Here is an 18,106-nt window from a genome sequence, read left to right on the forward strand (position 1 = left end):
GGGGAACATGGGAGAGGTTCAAGGAAAAGTAGCTAGGAGGGGCTGGAGGGAAGAAAGAGAAGGGACAGTGATGTAATTCTATTTCAATTTTATTTATTTTTTCCATTTTTTTTCTGTTTATTGAACAAAGACTGTTTTCTCATACAATATATCCCGACTATAGTTTCTCCTCCCTCTACTTCTCCCAGTTCCTCTGAATCCACTCCCTTTCTGTCTCTCATTAGAAAAGGACAGGCTTCTAAGAGGTAACAACCAAACACAACAAAATACAATAAGATGAAGCAAAAACTATCATATTGAAGTTGGACAGGACAGCCCAACAGGAGGAAAAAAGTCCTAAGAGCCAGCACAGGAGTTAATGAGGAGACTCATTCTCATAGTCAGGAGTCCCATAAAACTACTAAGCTAAAACTTATAACACATACACAGAGGACCTGGTGCAGACCCATGCAGGTACCATGCTTGCTGCTGCAGTCTCTATGAGCTCATATGCACCTTGCTTAGTTGATTCAGAGGGCCTTGTTCTCTGGTGTCCTCCATCCCCTCTGACTCTTATAATCTTTCTGCCTCCTTTTCCATGGTATTCCTTGAGCTCTGAAGGGAGGGATTTGATGGAGATATCCCATTTAGACTTTCTGAGTAATATCTCTGCAACTGTTCCCATTTGTTGCCAGAAGAAGCCTCTCTGATGATGACTGAATAAGCCACTGGTCTATGAGTACAGCAGGATATCATGAGGAGTCATTTTATTGATACTTTCTTTTCTTAAGATCAGTAGTGTTTGGTTTTACCCTAGGTCTCTGGTTTGTCTTTTTTAAAAAAGAAAGAAAAGAAAAAGAATAACTCATTGCCACAAACGTCTTTATTTGGTGACCACATACTGACTACTTTGCCTCTTCCTGTTATTTTATGTCCATAGTAATCCTACCAGTAAATGGAATTTCCAAGACTTTTGTAGGTGAGAGATCCAAGGATCATAGAGTTATACAGCTTGCCCAGAGTCATGCTATCCCTAATTGGTAGATCTGGGATTCAAACCCAGTGATTCTTCAGCTTCTAGTGTTGTCTAGCTTGTAGGTGGTTTTGGTTAGCATGAAACTAATGAAAGTCAAGATTGGTTAATAAAACAAAAACAGTGCTGATATTTCACCACAAAGCAGCAGAAAACCCACTAGTAGACTGGTCACTCGGGAGCTGCTGTGAGGTCCTTGTTGGTGACCAAGTCCACCGCAGAAAGGTGAGCAAGGCTGAAGGACGAGTCACAAGCACAGACAGAACCTCGTGGAGCGCCTGCGCCACCTGCTGCATGCAAACCAGCAAGTTGCTCTGCTCCTACCCAGGGGAGTCAACATGCTCTTGTCCTGAAGCAGCCAGGCCCCGGGCCCTGCACAAGGTCCAGGGACATAGTAGTTTCTTGCTGGCATCTGAGACAGGGCCGGAGCTTAGCAGTCTCCACCTCCAGCCATCTGAGGACAGGACTCCCCGTCCTCCTTCAACAGAACCGAGAAACCACGTTGCCTCTGACCCCATGGTTTCCTCTACATGCTCAGGAGGCCCAGCCGACAGCAAAAGGAAGCAGGCAGAGCAGGAGCTCCAGAAGGGCAGAATCTTCTCCTAGTCTAGGGCCTTCCTGTTCCTTCTGGGCATGTCTCTGGCCACAAGCACCCCTCTGCTCCTTGCCCTGAAAAAAATAGAAGACGTCAAAACTCCCAGGGCCAGGCCTCTCAATGCCAGGCACTTTAGATATGCTGTTGCGTCACTTCTGGAGGTTTTAGCCCCAAGGTTCAGAAAAGCCGGCTGCAGCAGGAAGAATATCCCAAGAGCCATGGCTGGACTCCTCCCCTATACCTCCTGCTCAGGGATAGCAGAGCCCTTGACGGAGTGAGTCGGGCTTTAGCTATCCTCTGTCCTTTGTTAATATTGCTAAAACTGAACCTCCCTCATCCGTGAAGACGAAGCTGGGTAGCACAAAGGCTGCTTGGAAGGGGACCATGGGAAAAGCCACGCCCAGCCAGCATCAGTCATCCCCTTCAGCTCAGCACTTGGTAGCCCTCAACTTGCCTTCGAACATGTGCCCAGGGACATTCAAGGCTCAGTCACAGCATTAAATGAAATGCTGTGGGGCTACAGGAGGCCCCTTGACAGGTGAGGCTTCACTCGTGCTAGACGAGTATTCCACCAGTGAGCTACAGCCCCAGACCGAGCATTCTGCATTCTGATTGCCACATCCTCCACCTCCAACCCCAACGTGTGACATAACTACCGACTTGTGAATTCAAGCAAGAGAGGCCGTTTGGCCTTACTGCCAGGATGGATGACTGGCACGAAAACGAACACTAGTACTGTGGCTTTGGAACCTCCAAAGTCCAGACTCCTGCCAAGCCCAGGAGAAGTCTCATCCTGAAGAGACCAGTTTCTATTTTTCTAATATGGCGTTTAGAATTTTTTGGGGTTTTTTTGTTTTTGGTTTTGGTTTTGGTTTTTTCGAAACAGGGATTCTCTGTGTAGCTTTGAGCCTTTCCTGGAACTCACTTGGTAGCCTAGGCTGGCCTCGCACTCACAGAGATCCGCCTGCCTCTGCCTCCCAAGTGCTGGGATTAAAGGCGTGCGCCACCACCGCCCGACCGGGCGTCTTAGAAATTTGTCTGCAACGATACTATAATTGAGCATCTAAAACACAGAGAGGAAATCCAGCCACAGGGCGGCCAGCACAAGGGTATGTCCCTGACACAGGCTGGCCTGACTGAGGGTGATCTGCTAGAGGTTCCTGGGTTTTAAGTGCTTGTGGTAAAGATGTCCTTATAATGAGTAGAATTTCCTCCTGTCCCTTGTCACAAGTTTAAAACCTCACAGCTTGTATAAAGCAACCGTTTGGGGTCTGCTTTTATCTCGGACTAGTGTAACACCTTCATACAATAAACTTTAAAGAGCCTAAATAAATAATAACCATAACATATGGGATTAATTTTTATCCCCAGCTCCTCATGCTCCCACCCCATTCCCAGGGCTCACCAGAATGCATAGACAATCTCCTGCTGTGGAGGCCATCTCCCTTCAGGATTGGGTCCTCATCTCTTTCTATAAAGGCCGACACTGTTCTGTCAGCCCTCCTACCATCTTCAACTGAAAAGCAAATTGCCTACAGAACACTGTGTTTTTAGCAGGTCACCCTAGCTCCTGCAAACTGGAGGTTCTACACAATGAAAAGTTTGCTGGAGATTTTTGGTTGCTCTGGAGAATGCCTCTGGACAGATCACACATGGTGACACGCTCTTTCCAAACTGTGATAATTCAATCTTCTGCAAAGTTCTGACTCTTCACGCTCAGCATCCACGGCAGCTGTTCTTGCTCATGTCGAAGTGGGCTTGGGGTTAACATACAAAGTGAATGCACAGTTCTTTGAACGATGCTCCCCGTCTCCTGGAAGGCAGGCAGGGGTGGGGGGCTCTGCTGAGCGACTGTGCTGTCCAGCTCTGGGCTACCAGAGTACTGAGAGGTCAAGCTTGTTTTAGCTCACTGTTCCAGAGCTGTAGTGCATGGTGGCCTGGCCCTGTTGCCTGGGAGGCAGTAGCATTTAGTACACCAAAGTACTGGGAAGCAAGAAGAAACAGGAAGGGACCAAAGTCCCAGTGTCCCCCTCGAGAGCATTCCCCCAATGACCAGACTCCCCTCCATAAGGCCCCATTGGCCAATAACGCCATTATGTAGGGGCCAAGCCTTTGACACGTGGGTTGAGGTGCGTATCCAAATCAAAGCAACTATCTTAGATTTAAAACTCATTGGACAGCTGTGTGACAGTGGTGCACACCTTTAATCCCAGCAGAGGCAGGAGGATCTCTGTGAGTTGGAGGCCAGCCTGGTCTACAGATCAAGATCCAGGACAGGTACCAGAGCTACATGGAGAAACCCTGTCTCAAAAAAAACCCAAAAAAACAAAAAATCATTTGACAAAGCCAGCCCAGAGACAAGAGGGACTTCTGTAACCCCAAACCACTGACAGTTGTCAGAGGGGGAAACAGCGTGGAAGGATAGCAGTCTCACATTTTAGCTCCCTAATGTGCATGCCTGTCTGCTAGCAACAGTGTTCTTTTCCCTAGAAAGTCTCATCTTTAATGGTAGACTCTTGTTATGAGATGAGGGCTCACTTGGAAAGGAGGAAACATTTTACATAAGAACTTCCCCCTGAGAAGACCTGGTAGAGTGCTTACCTGATGGGGACAACAACCGAGGTTAGATTTCCAGCTCTATATAGACTTGCCATGGTGGCTCACACGTGTAATCCCAGCACTCAGGAGGTGGAGGCAGGAGGATCAGAAGTCAGGGGTTGGGTTACATTGGGTATTCAGGGTCAGTCTGGGTTATATGTGACCCTAACTCAAAAATCAAGATCCTTTAACTGTGGTCTCCAGAAACAAGGTCCCTCAAAGCATCCAATCCAAAGGGACTTAATATTGGTGAATTTTGAAAGAATCCTCCTCCACTGGATGCCTCTTAGCACACAAACTTCCCCACAGATTTATGAGGGATCCTCCACTTTGGGGGCGGGGGTACACATGCGTGCTCTGTTGAAGAGACAGCATCCAGCTCTGAGTCATAGAAGCCACCAGAGGGCGTGTGCACCATCCTTTCCTGACATGGCAGCCTCATGACCCACCTTCGGGAAAGCTCCTGAATCTGCAGTAAAAGCCCCTACTAAAAGCCTAAGTCAGAATACACATGTGCACGCACACACAGAGACACCTTGGGACACACAGCCCTAAATGGGATGTTCCCATCAAACTCCTCCCCTCAGAGCTCAGGGAACCCCACAGAAGAGGAGGCAGAAAGATTGTAAGAACCAGAGTGTACAGAGGACATCAGGAGAACAAGGCCCTCTAAGTCAATGAGCAAAGCTCATGTGAACTCACAGAGACTGCGGGAGCAAGAACAGGGCCTACATGGGTCTACACCAGGTCCTCTTCGTATATATTATACTTTCAGTTTAGTCTTTTTATGGGACTCCTGAGATTGTAAACAAGAGTCTCTGGCTCTTGTGCCCTCTCTTGGGCTCTCTTCCTTCTGTTGGTTTGCCTTGTCCAACATCAATGTGATAGTTTCTGTTTTATCTTACTTTATTTTGTCATGCTTTGTTCTTTCTTAGAAGCTTGTTCTTTTCTAATGAGAGACAGAAAGGGAGTGGATCCAGATGGGAGGGGAGGTGGGGTGGAACTGGGAGTAGAGGGAGAGGAAACTGTAACCAGGATATATTGCATGAGAAAAGAATCTATTGTCAATAAATGGGGGGGGACCTAAATCAGGAGAGGCCTGACTTCCAACACACACCCCGAGACACCAGCTCCAAAATGACTGACCAATTACTCCCAAGGAGGATAGGCTGCTGTAACTATCCATCAGTTCTGACGATTGTTTCTGGTTTTTGTTTTACACGTATCTATTTTTAGGAAGTGCATTGCCACAGTGCACACAGAGGTCAGAGACAGCTTGCGGGAGTCAGTTCTCTCCTTCCACTATATGGGCTCCAGAGATCCAACGCAGGTTGTCAAGCTCACAAAGCTTGAAGGCAAGACCCTATGGCTGATGATATCACACTCTTGGGACACAGGAACTGGGAGAGTCAAACTGGGACTGACCTGGAAGCCTCCTCCCTGACGACTCACTTTCGTAGTATCAGAAGGTGCTATGCAAGCTTCCGGAGAGAAAGCCATCCGGACTCCTACCCAGCTGTGCAGGACAAACCACAGCAACGGCATCTCCAATGGTGCAACAGTGGCATTATCATCTCGGGGGTAACCAGGGATGTCTCATTAGACTTAAGGCTGACTCAATAGGAGGGATTTCCTATCTGGTACTGTATGTAAATAAGGCAAAAACTACCAGTGAGTGGCTAGAGAACACCTTACCACTGCCACGTTCCTTAACCAATAGTTTCTTGCTGCATTTTAAATACTTATCCCACAGGTAAGTTAGATCTCATCCACTCATCAAAGAAGCTTCTTGTTACAGTAGACAGAGGCAACCATAGAGATCCACAGCCGGCCAAAATGCAGAGAGTAAGTGGTGGAGGGTGGCGAGCCCCAACTAGTTCACCTGCACTGCAACTCCCACACCTAAGACTCGGGCAACATCTCAGGAGAGAGGGGAGATGGTAGGAGTCAGAGGACGGGGCCTTCAGAGGACGGGACCTGTTCTGACCTAGTGTCGTCTAAACATGACAGGGACGCGGCAGCCTTGAAATTCAATGAAATGGTGGCTTCTGGGGGAAGGAGAGTCAGTTTTCTCTAAAGGAGGTGGCTCACTCTCCAATGGATGGCCTCCTACCCACAAGCATACAGACAGCACCAACAAGATCCCATGGGCTATTTAGTAAAATAACAAATAACATGGGGACACAGGGAGAGTGGATCCAGATGCTGGTGGGGGAGGGGTGAATATGATCAAGATACATCATATGGCTGGTAGTGGTGCATGCCTTTAATCTCAGCACTCTGTGAGTTCGAGGCCAGCCTGGTCTACAGAGTTAGTTCCAGGACAGCCAGGGCTACACAAAGAAACTCTTGTCTCAGGGGTGGGGAGTGGGGGTGGGGGTGATACACTGTATGATATTTTTAAAGATATAATGAAAATATTTTAAAGAGCATCACTAAATTGGGATCCAAATAAGAAACAAGAGAAAATGAGGCAGCATATTTTAATGCTCACCAAGGCATTTAACATGCTCCAAAGACCCTCATGAGTGCAGGGTCAGGACTCAGCTCCCAAGTCCAACCAGCCACCTTAAAATTGGCTTTCTCCTCAGAGCCAAATGTCCTTTCCTGTCAGTTGGTTGTGTATGTGTTGAATTCTAATCACCTATACATGTTTTTCTTTCAAATTCCGATTTAAATTAGGTTATTAGCCTTATTTTAAATAGGGAGGTGGGGGCGTAAAGCCAGGCGTGGTGGTGGTGCACACCTTTAATCCCACACTCAGGAGGCAGAGGTATGCAGATCTCTGAGTTCGAGGACAGCCTGGTCTACAGAGCGAGTTCCAGGACAGCCAGGGAGGTTACACAGAGAAACCTTGTCTCAAAACCAAAAATAAATAAATAAAAGGGAGGGGACAGACCGTAGTCCCAGCCCTGGGAGAGTGGGGGCAGCTATAACAGGAGGATCAGGAGTTCAAGATAACCCTCCCTACACGGTGAGCTCCAGGCCAGTCTAAATTACATGAGACCCTGCTTTTAAAAAAAGGGGGGGGGACAACAAAAGAAAAACCCTTTTAGGAGGTAAACATGACCAAAGTACATCACATCCACGTATGGAGGTGTTGCAATGAAACTATTACTGTGTGCAATTTACATACGCTGATAAAAGAATTAAGACACGTATGTATTTTACTTACAGGAGACTTACATAATATCTTCCCCAAACCCTTAGGCTAATAGCTGATTGAGAATTCTCTGTTCACATGCTGCCACCTGGTGACCAAAGTGAGAAGAAAGCTCTGAACTGCTGGGAGTGGGGGGCTTATCACCAGGTTAGCTGACAATCTGCAACATGAGGTGGAAAACAGTCTTTACAGCCCCCGTGTTCCCAGCTATGAGACACTCTGCCTGTAAAGGATGGCAAGGAGGCTTGTCGGGTGAACTAACTGGCTGACCAGACAGCAGACTTGCAGGTTGCATTCCAGTGTGAAAGAAAGTCTCTGGACTGTTGGCTTGCAAAGCACCTGACAGCTTTGCTCACTCAACAGAATCTTCCTGGTGTCCTATTGACTTCCAGGGAGTCCGAATTCATTGTGAAGGTGATAAAGGACCCCACGGGAAACAGGGTCCCCACGCTGTAAGGTCATATGGTTGTGCCTCACATGGGCCTGGGACTCAGGGACCTGGGTTAAAGGTGTGTACGTGCAGCAGGCTCCTTATTCTCATCCACATGAAGAAGACGCATATACTGTCAGCTTGTCAGGTCAAGTTCAAACAGGTTTACATACTGGGGCCTCTCTAAATCCTGAGTCTCTTCTCCCTCCTGGCCAGGCAGAATCAGCTGCATTTGAGGATCTTGACCTCCTATACACCTGGGTCCTTGAATGCTAAAGTTCCCAGCTGCCGTAAGCGAGTGTGTCTGTGGTGTGGAAATGCTGTCAGTAGCAGGTAAGAATCCAGCTGATCCACTGGCTCTTCACACAGCCCCAGGAGCCCCTCCTCTGCCCTGGCCTCCACCTCTTACCTGCAGGGTTCAACCACAGAAAGGTTAGTTGACTGGTAGCCTACATATGGGGGTGTCTCCTGGCCTGCAACCAGTATTCCGAGGACGCTTCCTAGCCAGGCGTGGTAGCACATGCCTGTAATCCGAACTTGGGAGGCTAAGACAGTTGGGTCTTGAATTCAAGACCAACCTGAGCTACATGAGTTCCAGGCTAGCCTTAGCTACATAAGGCCTATTTCAGAGTAAACAAGTGCTGTCTCTGCTCTTCTGTCCCACATGGCAAGTAGGTTTTGCACATTTCTACCTCCACAATATTCTGCCTCACTATGGAGCCCAGAACTTTGAAACCACCAATGTGAAGCAATTGTCATTCCGAGTCTGCTGGGTTTGTTTTACAGGATGATCTCCAGTGTGTCTGTCTTCCCTCAAAGAACAAGATTTCCTTCTTATTTGTGGCTTAAATGATGCTCCATTGTACACCTCCAAAATGTGAATGCCCTGGTGCACTATGAAACCTGAGTGACAGGCAATCCTACAGCACTGTGTGGATGGGAAGTACCCAAGAGCTGGAAACTGAGGCCTAGGAATCAAACAACCTGTTATTTAGACAGAATCCTAGTTGTCAAATATTCAAATACTTTCCTTCAAGAGCATTCGGCATACTGTATGTGAGCTGGGTGAGAGCAGAGCTTCGAGTTGACATGAAAGTGAGGTTAACTAATCCATTATCAACATTCAAAAGGAAAGAACAACAATCTAGAAGCAGGTGGTGGATGTGAGCATTTCTGCAAAAGGGAACAGTGCATGACGTTATTTCACTTCCAGAAAACACTGACTTTTTTTAAATACAGGCAATGTTTACCTAACCCTTGTATATTTGCTTTTATTTATTCATTCATTTATTCATTCATTCACTCATTGATCTATTTATTTGTTTTTTACTGTGGTGGTGGTGTACTTTAATCTCAGTACCCTAGAGGCACAGAATGGCAGATCTCTGCAAATTCAAGTCTAGCCTGGTCTATATAATGAGTTCCAGGATAGCTAGGGCTACATCCAGAGTTCAGAAAGTCTTTTCCCCCCTAGTGATGACAGCCCATTTGGGAGAGGAGGGCTAGGAGATGAATATACCTCAATACTTTGTGTCCTTTTTCTGGTTCCTCCAAGTCATTGTTTACATTTTTCCCTTTAAGGGATCTAATTTTTAAGATATTGATTATGTATGAATGTGTGTGTGTTCGGATTTGTGCACTTGGGTGCAGCATCCATGGGATTAGGAAGAGGGTGTCAGATCCCCTGGAGCTATAGGTGGTTGTAAGCTGCCTGAGGTGGGTGATGGGAACAAAACTCAAGTCCTCTAGAAGAGCAACACACACTCTTAACCGTTAAGTCATCTCTCCAACCCTAAAAAAATCTATTTGGGGCAGAATGAAGAGTGTAGGCATGGTCACCTCATTCTTCAAATGTTCTTCATTACAGCTGACATTCTTGCAGGGTCTGATACATCCACTCCTTGCAGTTTCTAATCAAATATTCATTTTAATATTGATGTGCTAAATTACATGGCATTAGGCAGAAATTAAATGAACTGTCCTTTGCAACATTTGTTTTTCCAAGGCACACTGGGGAACTTTATCTGAAGTTTGCTGTATGTTCTGTAATTCTCAAGAGCAGCGGCTGAGGCCGCAGAAGAACCTCTGCCTGAAGCTGACAGTACTCACTGCCCCAGCTGCCCTCGGCACAGACTGTTCTGTTAACACTGGGCCAAACATCACCACGTCCTCTGCCCTGGCTCGGTCACATGCACCTCATCTCTGTGCAGATGACTGCCACCTATTTTCACCCAGACACTCAGCCTGGTATAGTGGACTGGAAGCCTCCTCACAGAGGGAGCAGACTAAAGTCAGAGAACTAGACCCCCTCAGACCCTCAGCTACCCTGATGATAAGATACGACACAGTCTGGAGGGGGCAGGGTAGGGACAAAATACATTACCATCGCTCTGCTTCCACAGCCTGCATTCGAGTCTCAGGCTGGCTCTCCTCTCCCTCATTAGTCAGGCCTGACATGGTCCTGGTAGGGTGATCAGGCAGGACGTCCCAGCTTCCATCACCAGAGAATGCACCCACACAAACCCAAATTCCCCATCCTGAACTACCAGTCCCCCTGTGTGTGGCCGCTCAAGAATAAATAAGCCTTGTTTTGAAAAGCTGCATGCTTTAGTTCAGGACTGCATGGGCACAGGTGACACGGACACACGCTGGCACTGCACCCGGCCTCGGGGACAGTCACCCGCCCCAGTGCTTCCTGAGGTGCTCCTTCAGCTGCGGGATGGAGGGCAGCAGCTGCTGACACTCGTGGCAACGAAGAGGCAGCTTCAGGAGTTCAGAAGTCCCATCTTGAACAGTCACTCTGCCAGCCTCTTCGACCATCTGGATCACAGCTGCAAGCAGGAGGTAAGGTTCAGATCCCAGCTACTCTGGACAGCCAAGAAGATGCCAAGGAAGAGGCTGGAAACCTGCCTCTATCAACACCTCTGGTGTCCTAAAGCTCATGAGCTTGAAGTTGGACTTCACACTGGGAAATGCACTTGACCAGCTTCTACGTCTGAGCAACCTACCTTTGAGACGATACATTCCTTCAGGACACACTCCACTACCACATCATGAGCTTCTCACCCTGCTTTCCCCAGGTGCCCCTTTGCTAAATGGCCGCTGCCTCATTAGCGATGCAGCGGTACTGGCTACAGAGAAAATATTCTGGGAAATGCTTACACCCCCACATATACACAGTATCCACGAAGCAGTACCAACAGGACAGAGCCCCACACTCCTGCTCAACTCCTGCCAGAAGAGACAAGGAACAGTTGAGACATGAAGTGTCCCCTCTAAAGCCTCGGGCTGCACGTGTGGCCCCAGCTGTCGGTGCTATTTGGTGAGATGGTAGAAACTTTAGGGGGTGGGACCTCGCTGGAGAAAATAGGTCACTGGGGACATCCTTGAGGCTGTGTTTTGTCCCAAGTCCCTTCCCTAAGCCCCTCTCTCCTCTTTCTCTCAATCGCTGGCTACCAATAAGTGAGCAGCTCCGCTCCTCCTCGCCCTCCCTGCCAGTGTTCTACCTCATCACCATAGCAACAGAGCCGCAGACGAGTCCTCTGCAACTCTGAACCTAAGCACAGCTTTCATTTCTCAGGTTACATCAGGTGTTCTGTCACTGCGACAAACAGCGAGGCCTGGCTGGCACAGGCCCAGCAACCCTCAGATCCAGAACCTGCTCACATACGTCTTCCCAGCCAAGAGCGAACCCGGCTTACTAGCTCCAGATCACTGGCATACTGGGTAGACATTAACTCCTCTGCTGTCAAAGTGAAACACTTTTGAGCCCGACATAACAGCTGACTGGGTCCCTCGAGGATGCTCACGGCCAAGTAGCAATCCTATTACAATGAAACACCCTTGTTCATTTTAGGAGTGCATGTATTATAGAGACCACTAAATGTATGTGGGTCATTTGAGGCCAGGTTGTTACTTAGAAAACAACTGAGTCAGGTAGTAAGACATCTAAGAAAATGAATTAAATTAAAAAAAAAAAATAGAATACTATTTACCTTGTGAGTCCAGAAAGTATTCTGTATTGAAAGAATTCCAATGTTTTTTGTTTTTAAGGCAAGGAGAATCAAAATCCTGGCTGATCACATGAAGGTGTACATGGCTAGTTGATAGTTGAAAAACAAAAGAGAACTGAGTATTAAAAACTATGGTTTAGTCAACGTAAATACAGGTACATAAAGTTCTGATGCTGTGCTCATTTACTGCAATATACCCATTCATTTAGTTGAGAACAGTTAATGTGCTTGGGAGATAACAGAGGGAGTGAAGTGCTTGCCACGTGTGCTGGACAGTTCCATGTCAACTTGACACAAGCTGAAGTCATCTGAGAAGAGGAACGAACCCTCAATTAAGAAAATGCCTCCAGCCAGGTGGTGGTGGCATACGCCTTTATTCTCAACAGTCAGAAGGCAAAGGCAGGTGGAATCAATATGAGTTTGAGGCCAGCCTGGTCTACAGAGTGAGTTCCAGGGCAGCCAGGGCTACACAGAGAAACCTTGTCTTGAAAAAACAAAAGCAGAAACAAAAAAAGAAAGAAAAGAAAATGCCTCCTTAAGATCAGGCTGGATAAAAGCCTGTGGGGCATTTTCTTAATTAGTGATTGATGGGGGAGGGCCCCGTCCACAGTGGGTCGTCCCATTCCTGAGCTGGTGGTCCTGGATTCTATAAGAAAGCAGGCTGAGCAAGCCAGTAAGCAGCACCCCTCCATGGCCTCTGCATCAGCTCTTGCTTCCAGGTTCCTGCCCAGTTTGAGTTCCTGTCCTGATTTCCTTTGATGAAGAACAGCAATATGGAAGTGTAAGCCAAATAAACCCTTTCCTCCTCAAGTTCCTAGGTCATGGTGCTTCATCACAGCAACAGTCACCCTAACTGAGACACCGTGCAAGCACAAGGGCCTAATCTAATCCTCAGCCATCAGGAGAAGAAGCCAGGCGCAGCAACTGCACACTCCTAGCACCGAGGAGGTGGAGCTCGCCGGCCAGCCAGTCTAGTCAAATCAGCAAGCTCCAGGTTCAGTGAGTGCCCCTGTCTCATAACGTGAGGGGAAGGCCAGGGATGGTGGTACATGCCTTTAATCTCAGCACTCTGAAGGAAAAGACAGAAGGATCTCATGCCTTTAATCTCAGCACTCTGAAGGAAAAGACAGAAGGATCTCATGCCTTTAATCTCAGCACTCTGAAGGAAAAGACAGAAGGATCTCATGCCTTTAATCTCAGCACTCTGAAGGAAAAGCAGAAAGATCTCATGCCTTTAATCTCAGCACTCTGGAGGAAAAGACAGAAGGATCTCATGCCTTTAATCTCAGCACTCTGAAGAAAAGACAGAAGGATCTCATGCCTTTAATCTCAGCACTCTGAAGGAAAAGACAGAAGGATCTCATGCCTTTAATCTCAGCACTCTGAAGGAAAAGACAGAAGGATCTCATGCCTTTAATCTCAGCACTCTGAAGGAAAAGACAGAAGGATCTCATGCCTTTAATCTCAGCACTCTGAAGGAAAAGACAGAAGGATCTCATGCCTTTAATCTCAGCACTCTGAAGGAAAAGGCAGAAAGATCTCATGCCTTTAATCTCAGCACTCTGGAGGAAAAGACAGAAGGATCTCATGCCTTTAATCTCAGCACTCTGAAGGAAAAGACAGAAGGATCTCATGCCTTTAATCTCAGCACTCTGAAGGAAAAGACAGAAGGATCTCATGCCTTTAATCTCAGCACTCTGAAGGAAAAGACAGAAGGATCTCTGTGAGTTCGAGAGAAGCCTGGTTTGCATAACAAATTCCAGGCCAGCCAGAGCTGCACAGTAAGGTCCTGTCGCAAATAAACAAACAAATAAATAAATAAGCAAGCAAGCAGCAATTGGTCTCGTGTGTGTGTATGTGTGTGTGTGTGTGTGTGTGTGTGTGTGTGTGCTGTGTGTGTGCGCTTAATAAGTACCTAATCAAACCAAGAACTGGGAATTTAGTAGTGAGTAATATAGGAAAGGACTTTGCATTGAGAATAATTACATTCTAATGAAGAAAGACAAATAAGCAAAAAAAAAAAAAAAAAAATCCAAAGCACTAAAGGAAAACGAAGAAGGTGCCATGCATGCTGGCACCTGCCTTAGATCCTAGCACTTGGGAAGCTGAAGTAGAAGGATTCTGAATTTAAGGCCAGCCTGGACTATACAGTAAAAACCCGCCTCAAAAAAAAAAAAAAAGTTGGGAAGAGAAAGGATCAGTGAATAAGGCAAGAAACCAGATATAGCGGGCGGTGGTGCGCACACCTTAATCCAGCACTTGGAGGCAAGCAGGGATCTCGTGAGTTCGAGGCAGCTGGTCTACCAAGTGAGTTCAGGAAAGCACAAACTACACAAAGAAACCCTGTCGAAAAAACAAAAAACAAAAAAAAAAAAAAAAAAAAAAAAGAATACCAGGATATGATCAATATACATTATACACATATATGAAAATGTCATAATAAAACCTATTATACATACTTAATATACACTAATAAAGAACAAAAGAAGAAATTGAAAGGAGGAAGGAAGGAAAGGGGAAAAGAGAAGAGAGAAGCGGGCTAGTGACTAGGGCTAGAGCTAGTTAACAGTGCCCAGAGAAGGCAGAGGCCATGTGTCTCCAAGTGTAGAGGCCAAGTTCAAATCCGGGGGCAAGAAGCAGCTTGGTGCAAACATGGACCCCAAAGACAGATGATATGGCCACAGCGTATGCCAGAAATACTAGAGCCAAGGAGCAGGGATTCCGCAGAGGGTCAGCAGGGGGTCAGCAGGGGGTCAGCAGGGGGTCAGCAGAGGGTCAGCAGGGGTTCAGCAGAGGGTCAGCAGAGGGTCAGCAGGGGTCAGCAGGGGTCAGCAGGGGGTCAGCAGGGCCAGATCATAACGGGCCTAAAAGCCTCTAAGAGCACTGTGCTTTATCCTGGCTACATTAGGGGCTGCTGGAAGAGCTTCGGCAGAAGACATTATCCTGCTTTACCTGGATCAGAGCGCCCTGGCTGCTGGGACAAAGGATGGAGGGCAGGGCAGGCAGAACATGGGGAGACCTGCTACAAAGAACTGCAACAGTCAGCGGCTAAAACCAGCACAGCTGACCCAGAGCCGGGCTGCAGCAGATGACAAGAAACAGCCCGACTCTGGTCACATTTCGGAACAAATCCCACAAGATTACTACCTTACAGGTGCAGTTTGGGGCAGTGGCACCTGCTGAGATGGAGAAAGGGGCAGAGAAAAGAAGCTGGGTTCAACTAGTAGTTGTTCAGGCTGAGTTGATAGCTCTGTTGATAATGTGCTTGGTCTCAAGCATGAGAATCTGAGGTTTGGTTCCTAGAACCCACATTAAAAAAAAAGTCAGTCACGGTGTCATGTACTTGAAGTCCCATTCTAGGGAGGTGGAGACAGGTGGATTCCTGGGTTCAGCAGGTCCCAGGTCAGTGAGAGTCCCTGTCTCAAAAAAACAAGATGGATGCACCTGAGGAGGAACACACTTGAGGTTGACCTCTGACCTCCACATGCACTCATGCATACATGCACACACGCACATAGTTTTACTTTGTTAAACTAAGTAGAATGACTTTTTGTATAATTTTCATTTTTGGAATTAGTAGTATTTCATTTTGAATCATTAATAATCAGAAGCTACCAGTATGTGTACAGAATCCAAAATGGTATATAAGCAGCAACAAATAAAGTGAATAAAAATGAAGAAAGGAACCCCATCGAAGAGGGTGAGAACAAAAATAACTAACTTTGGAAAACAGTATTTTGGCTAGATACTATAACACTGGGGGGGTGGGCTTTTCACAAACACTGTACTACAGTAGATGTCTTTGCACAGGAGATGGGTTAGTAACTTTATAACTGTATTAGACATGTGCTAGGACTGAGCATGTAAGTGAACTCATTGTAATGAATGACACCCATCTTCTCACTGGGAGAGAAAGAAGACACACAAAAAGGAACCGGGAAAACAAGATGTGAGCTGCTTGTAGAGATGGACTAGGAGGAGTGGTACCAGCATGACCCGGAAGCTAAGGGTCAAGTCTGGGAGGAGAACCAGCAGGAATTACATATGTGAATACAGAGTCAGGGGTGGGCAGAGGGCTCAGGATTTGCGTGTTATTTCCTGCTCTACCTGCTGAGAGGATGTAGAAGCAAAGACACCCTAAAGTCAACCACTTCTCTCATAGAAACCTAGTATCTCGGCCTCTCTGGAGATGATGAGACTGTGGTACCGTGTAGGAACAGAAAGTAAAGTAAACCTTAGAAACTGTAAGAGGCATGGAGTGAGAAAGCCAACCTAAAGTGATCAAAGATGAAACAATTTAAGGCTCAAGAAATAAATAAATCAACATAAATAAAGTACTGAATTAGAATCTACAGAACACCCATGAGCCTATACTTGAAACGAGGGAGACAGAGCCTCCACACACAACAGCGCAGTTATTAGATGGAGAAGTGGAAACCATCCCTGGGAAAAGAGCACAGTAATCGCATTGCAGGCAAGTGCCAGCAATACAGCTCAGTGTGGTGCATCAAATTAGTGATCCAGCACTAGGGAAACTGAGGCAGGGTGACAACTCTGAGTTCAAGGTCAGCCTGAGCAAAACAAAGTTCCATGGATACAGAGTGAAGCATGTCTCAAGCAAATCAATGAAAAATAAAAGTAAAATAAAACCTACCAATAGATAATAAAATAATGGGTCTAAGCTTGAGCAACGAGACAGTAATAGTCTTAAAATATTTCCCCCAAAATAGTCATCAGTTAAAAAGGAAAAACAGTAACTCAGTAAAAAACCTTGGCAGGCCACACTTCAACAAATGACCAAGATTAACACATAGGTCACAAGTCACCTCAACACCACGCACCTTTGACATGATGAGAACACCACAGATAGCATGATACACCCAAACTGAAAGAGATCTCCCTGCCAAGCATGAGCCTCACACCTAAGGCCAGCACTCAGGAGACAGAAGCAAAAGGATCATGAATTGAAGACAACCTGGCCATGTGGGGAGTTCAGGGCCAGCCTGGACCTCCAAAAAAAAAAAAAAACAAAGACAAGACAGACATCCTACAGACAGCCTGTACCCATCAAAGGTATCAAGGTCAGGACCTCAGACTGGAGGCTAAGGACAGACAAAAAAGTAAATGTTACATGAATCCTGAAGCAGGACAAGAACCTTTTAGTAAAAACAGGTGAAATTCAAACAAGTATAGCATTTAGTCAGCAGGTCTTCGCTCTATTTCACATCTTACATTTTTGTATTTTCTAAATTAAAAATATTGCTTTATAGTAGGAAAATATGCTTTCCTTTGTTGTTTGGTTTTGTTTGTTTTTAGAAAGTATCTCACTCGCACATTTTCCTTTCTATTACATTTATTTATTTAAAAATTCCATCATCGAGCTAGAGATGTCACCCAGCTGAAACAGTGTTTATCCGGCCTGCATAAAGTACTGGGTTTGGTCCCCAACACTGCATAAAGCAGACATAATGGCATATGCCTATAACCCCAGCATTTGGAGACAGGGGCAGGAGGGTCAGAATACAAGGCCAGTCTTGGCTACCTGGAGTCCTATCTCCAAATAAGTAAATAGACAAAGATACAAATAGAGGAATGAAAGCATGCTTAATGAACTATGCTAAGGGCTGCAGAGCAGCAGTTAAGAGCACTGACTGCTCCTCCAGGGGGCCCAGGTGCAATGCTCAGCACCAACACAGCAGTTAACTATCAACCTTAACTCCAGTTCCTAGGGATCCCATGTCCTCTGCTGGCCTCCATGGGCATCGGGCACACATGTGGTACATAGATATACGTGTAGGCAAAACAACCATACACATAAAATAAAAATAAATAAATCGCAAAAAAATTTTTAAATGGTTACCCAGGTACAGTAGTGAACACTGTAGCCCCAGCCTGGGAAGTTCATGTAAGAAGAGTTCAAAATAGCTGGGCAGTGGTGGCGCACGCCTTTAATCCCAGCACCTGAGAGGCAGAGGCAGGTGAATCTCTGAGTTTGAGGCCAGCCTGGTCTACAGAGTGAGTTCCAGGACAGCCAAGGCTACATAGAGAAACCCTGCTCAAAAAAAACAAAACAAAACCACCACAGGAAAAAAAAAAAAAAAAAACTGTCTCAAAATATTAAACAAAATAATAACTTCTAAAATGTAAATTTTATGTTGTTTATTTTAGTGCAGTTTTTTAAAGGGGGTTCTGAGGGTATATCCCAGAGGTACAGTCCATGCACTCATTATCTTATTGCTCAGACCAAATAAACTGAATGAATTTGTCCTGCACGCGCTCTGTGAGGAAAAGCAAT

General features: G+C 46.3%; 1 protein-coding gene across 6 annotated transcripts in view; it reads right to left on the reverse strand.

The window, feature by feature from the left end:
• Nucleotides 1-803: 803 nt before the first annotated feature.
• The window catches only part of Aptx (aprataxin), a 32,122-nt gene continuing 14,819 nt past the window's right edge, over nucleotides 804-18,106 (reverse strand). For 4 of the 6 annotated variants that reach the window (XM_037202502.1, XM_028884058.2, XM_037202503.1 and 1 more), the window contains 2 exons: nucleotides 11,794-11,897; nucleotides 9,706-10,629 (listed from right to left, as the gene is read on the reverse strand). In XM_037202502.1, coding sequence (XP_037058397.1) covers nucleotides 10,475-10,629; nucleotides 11,794-11,897 — 259 coding nt within the window. In that variant the 3' untranslated portion in view covers nucleotides 9,706-10,474. Of the gene's footprint in view, nucleotides 1,682-7,197; nucleotides 8,208-9,705; nucleotides 10,630-11,793; nucleotides 11,898-18,106 lie in introns of those variants that run through there. The other 2 variants (XR_005090822.1, XM_037202501.1) reach the window with 2 other exon arrangements.

The sequence above is a fragment of the Peromyscus leucopus genome, chromosome 2 (genome assembly GCF_004664715.2).
Source record: "Peromyscus leucopus breed LL Stock chromosome 2, UCI_PerLeu_2.1, whole genome shotgun sequence".
NCBI lineage: Eukaryota > Metazoa > Chordata > Mammalia > Rodentia > Cricetidae > Peromyscus > Peromyscus leucopus.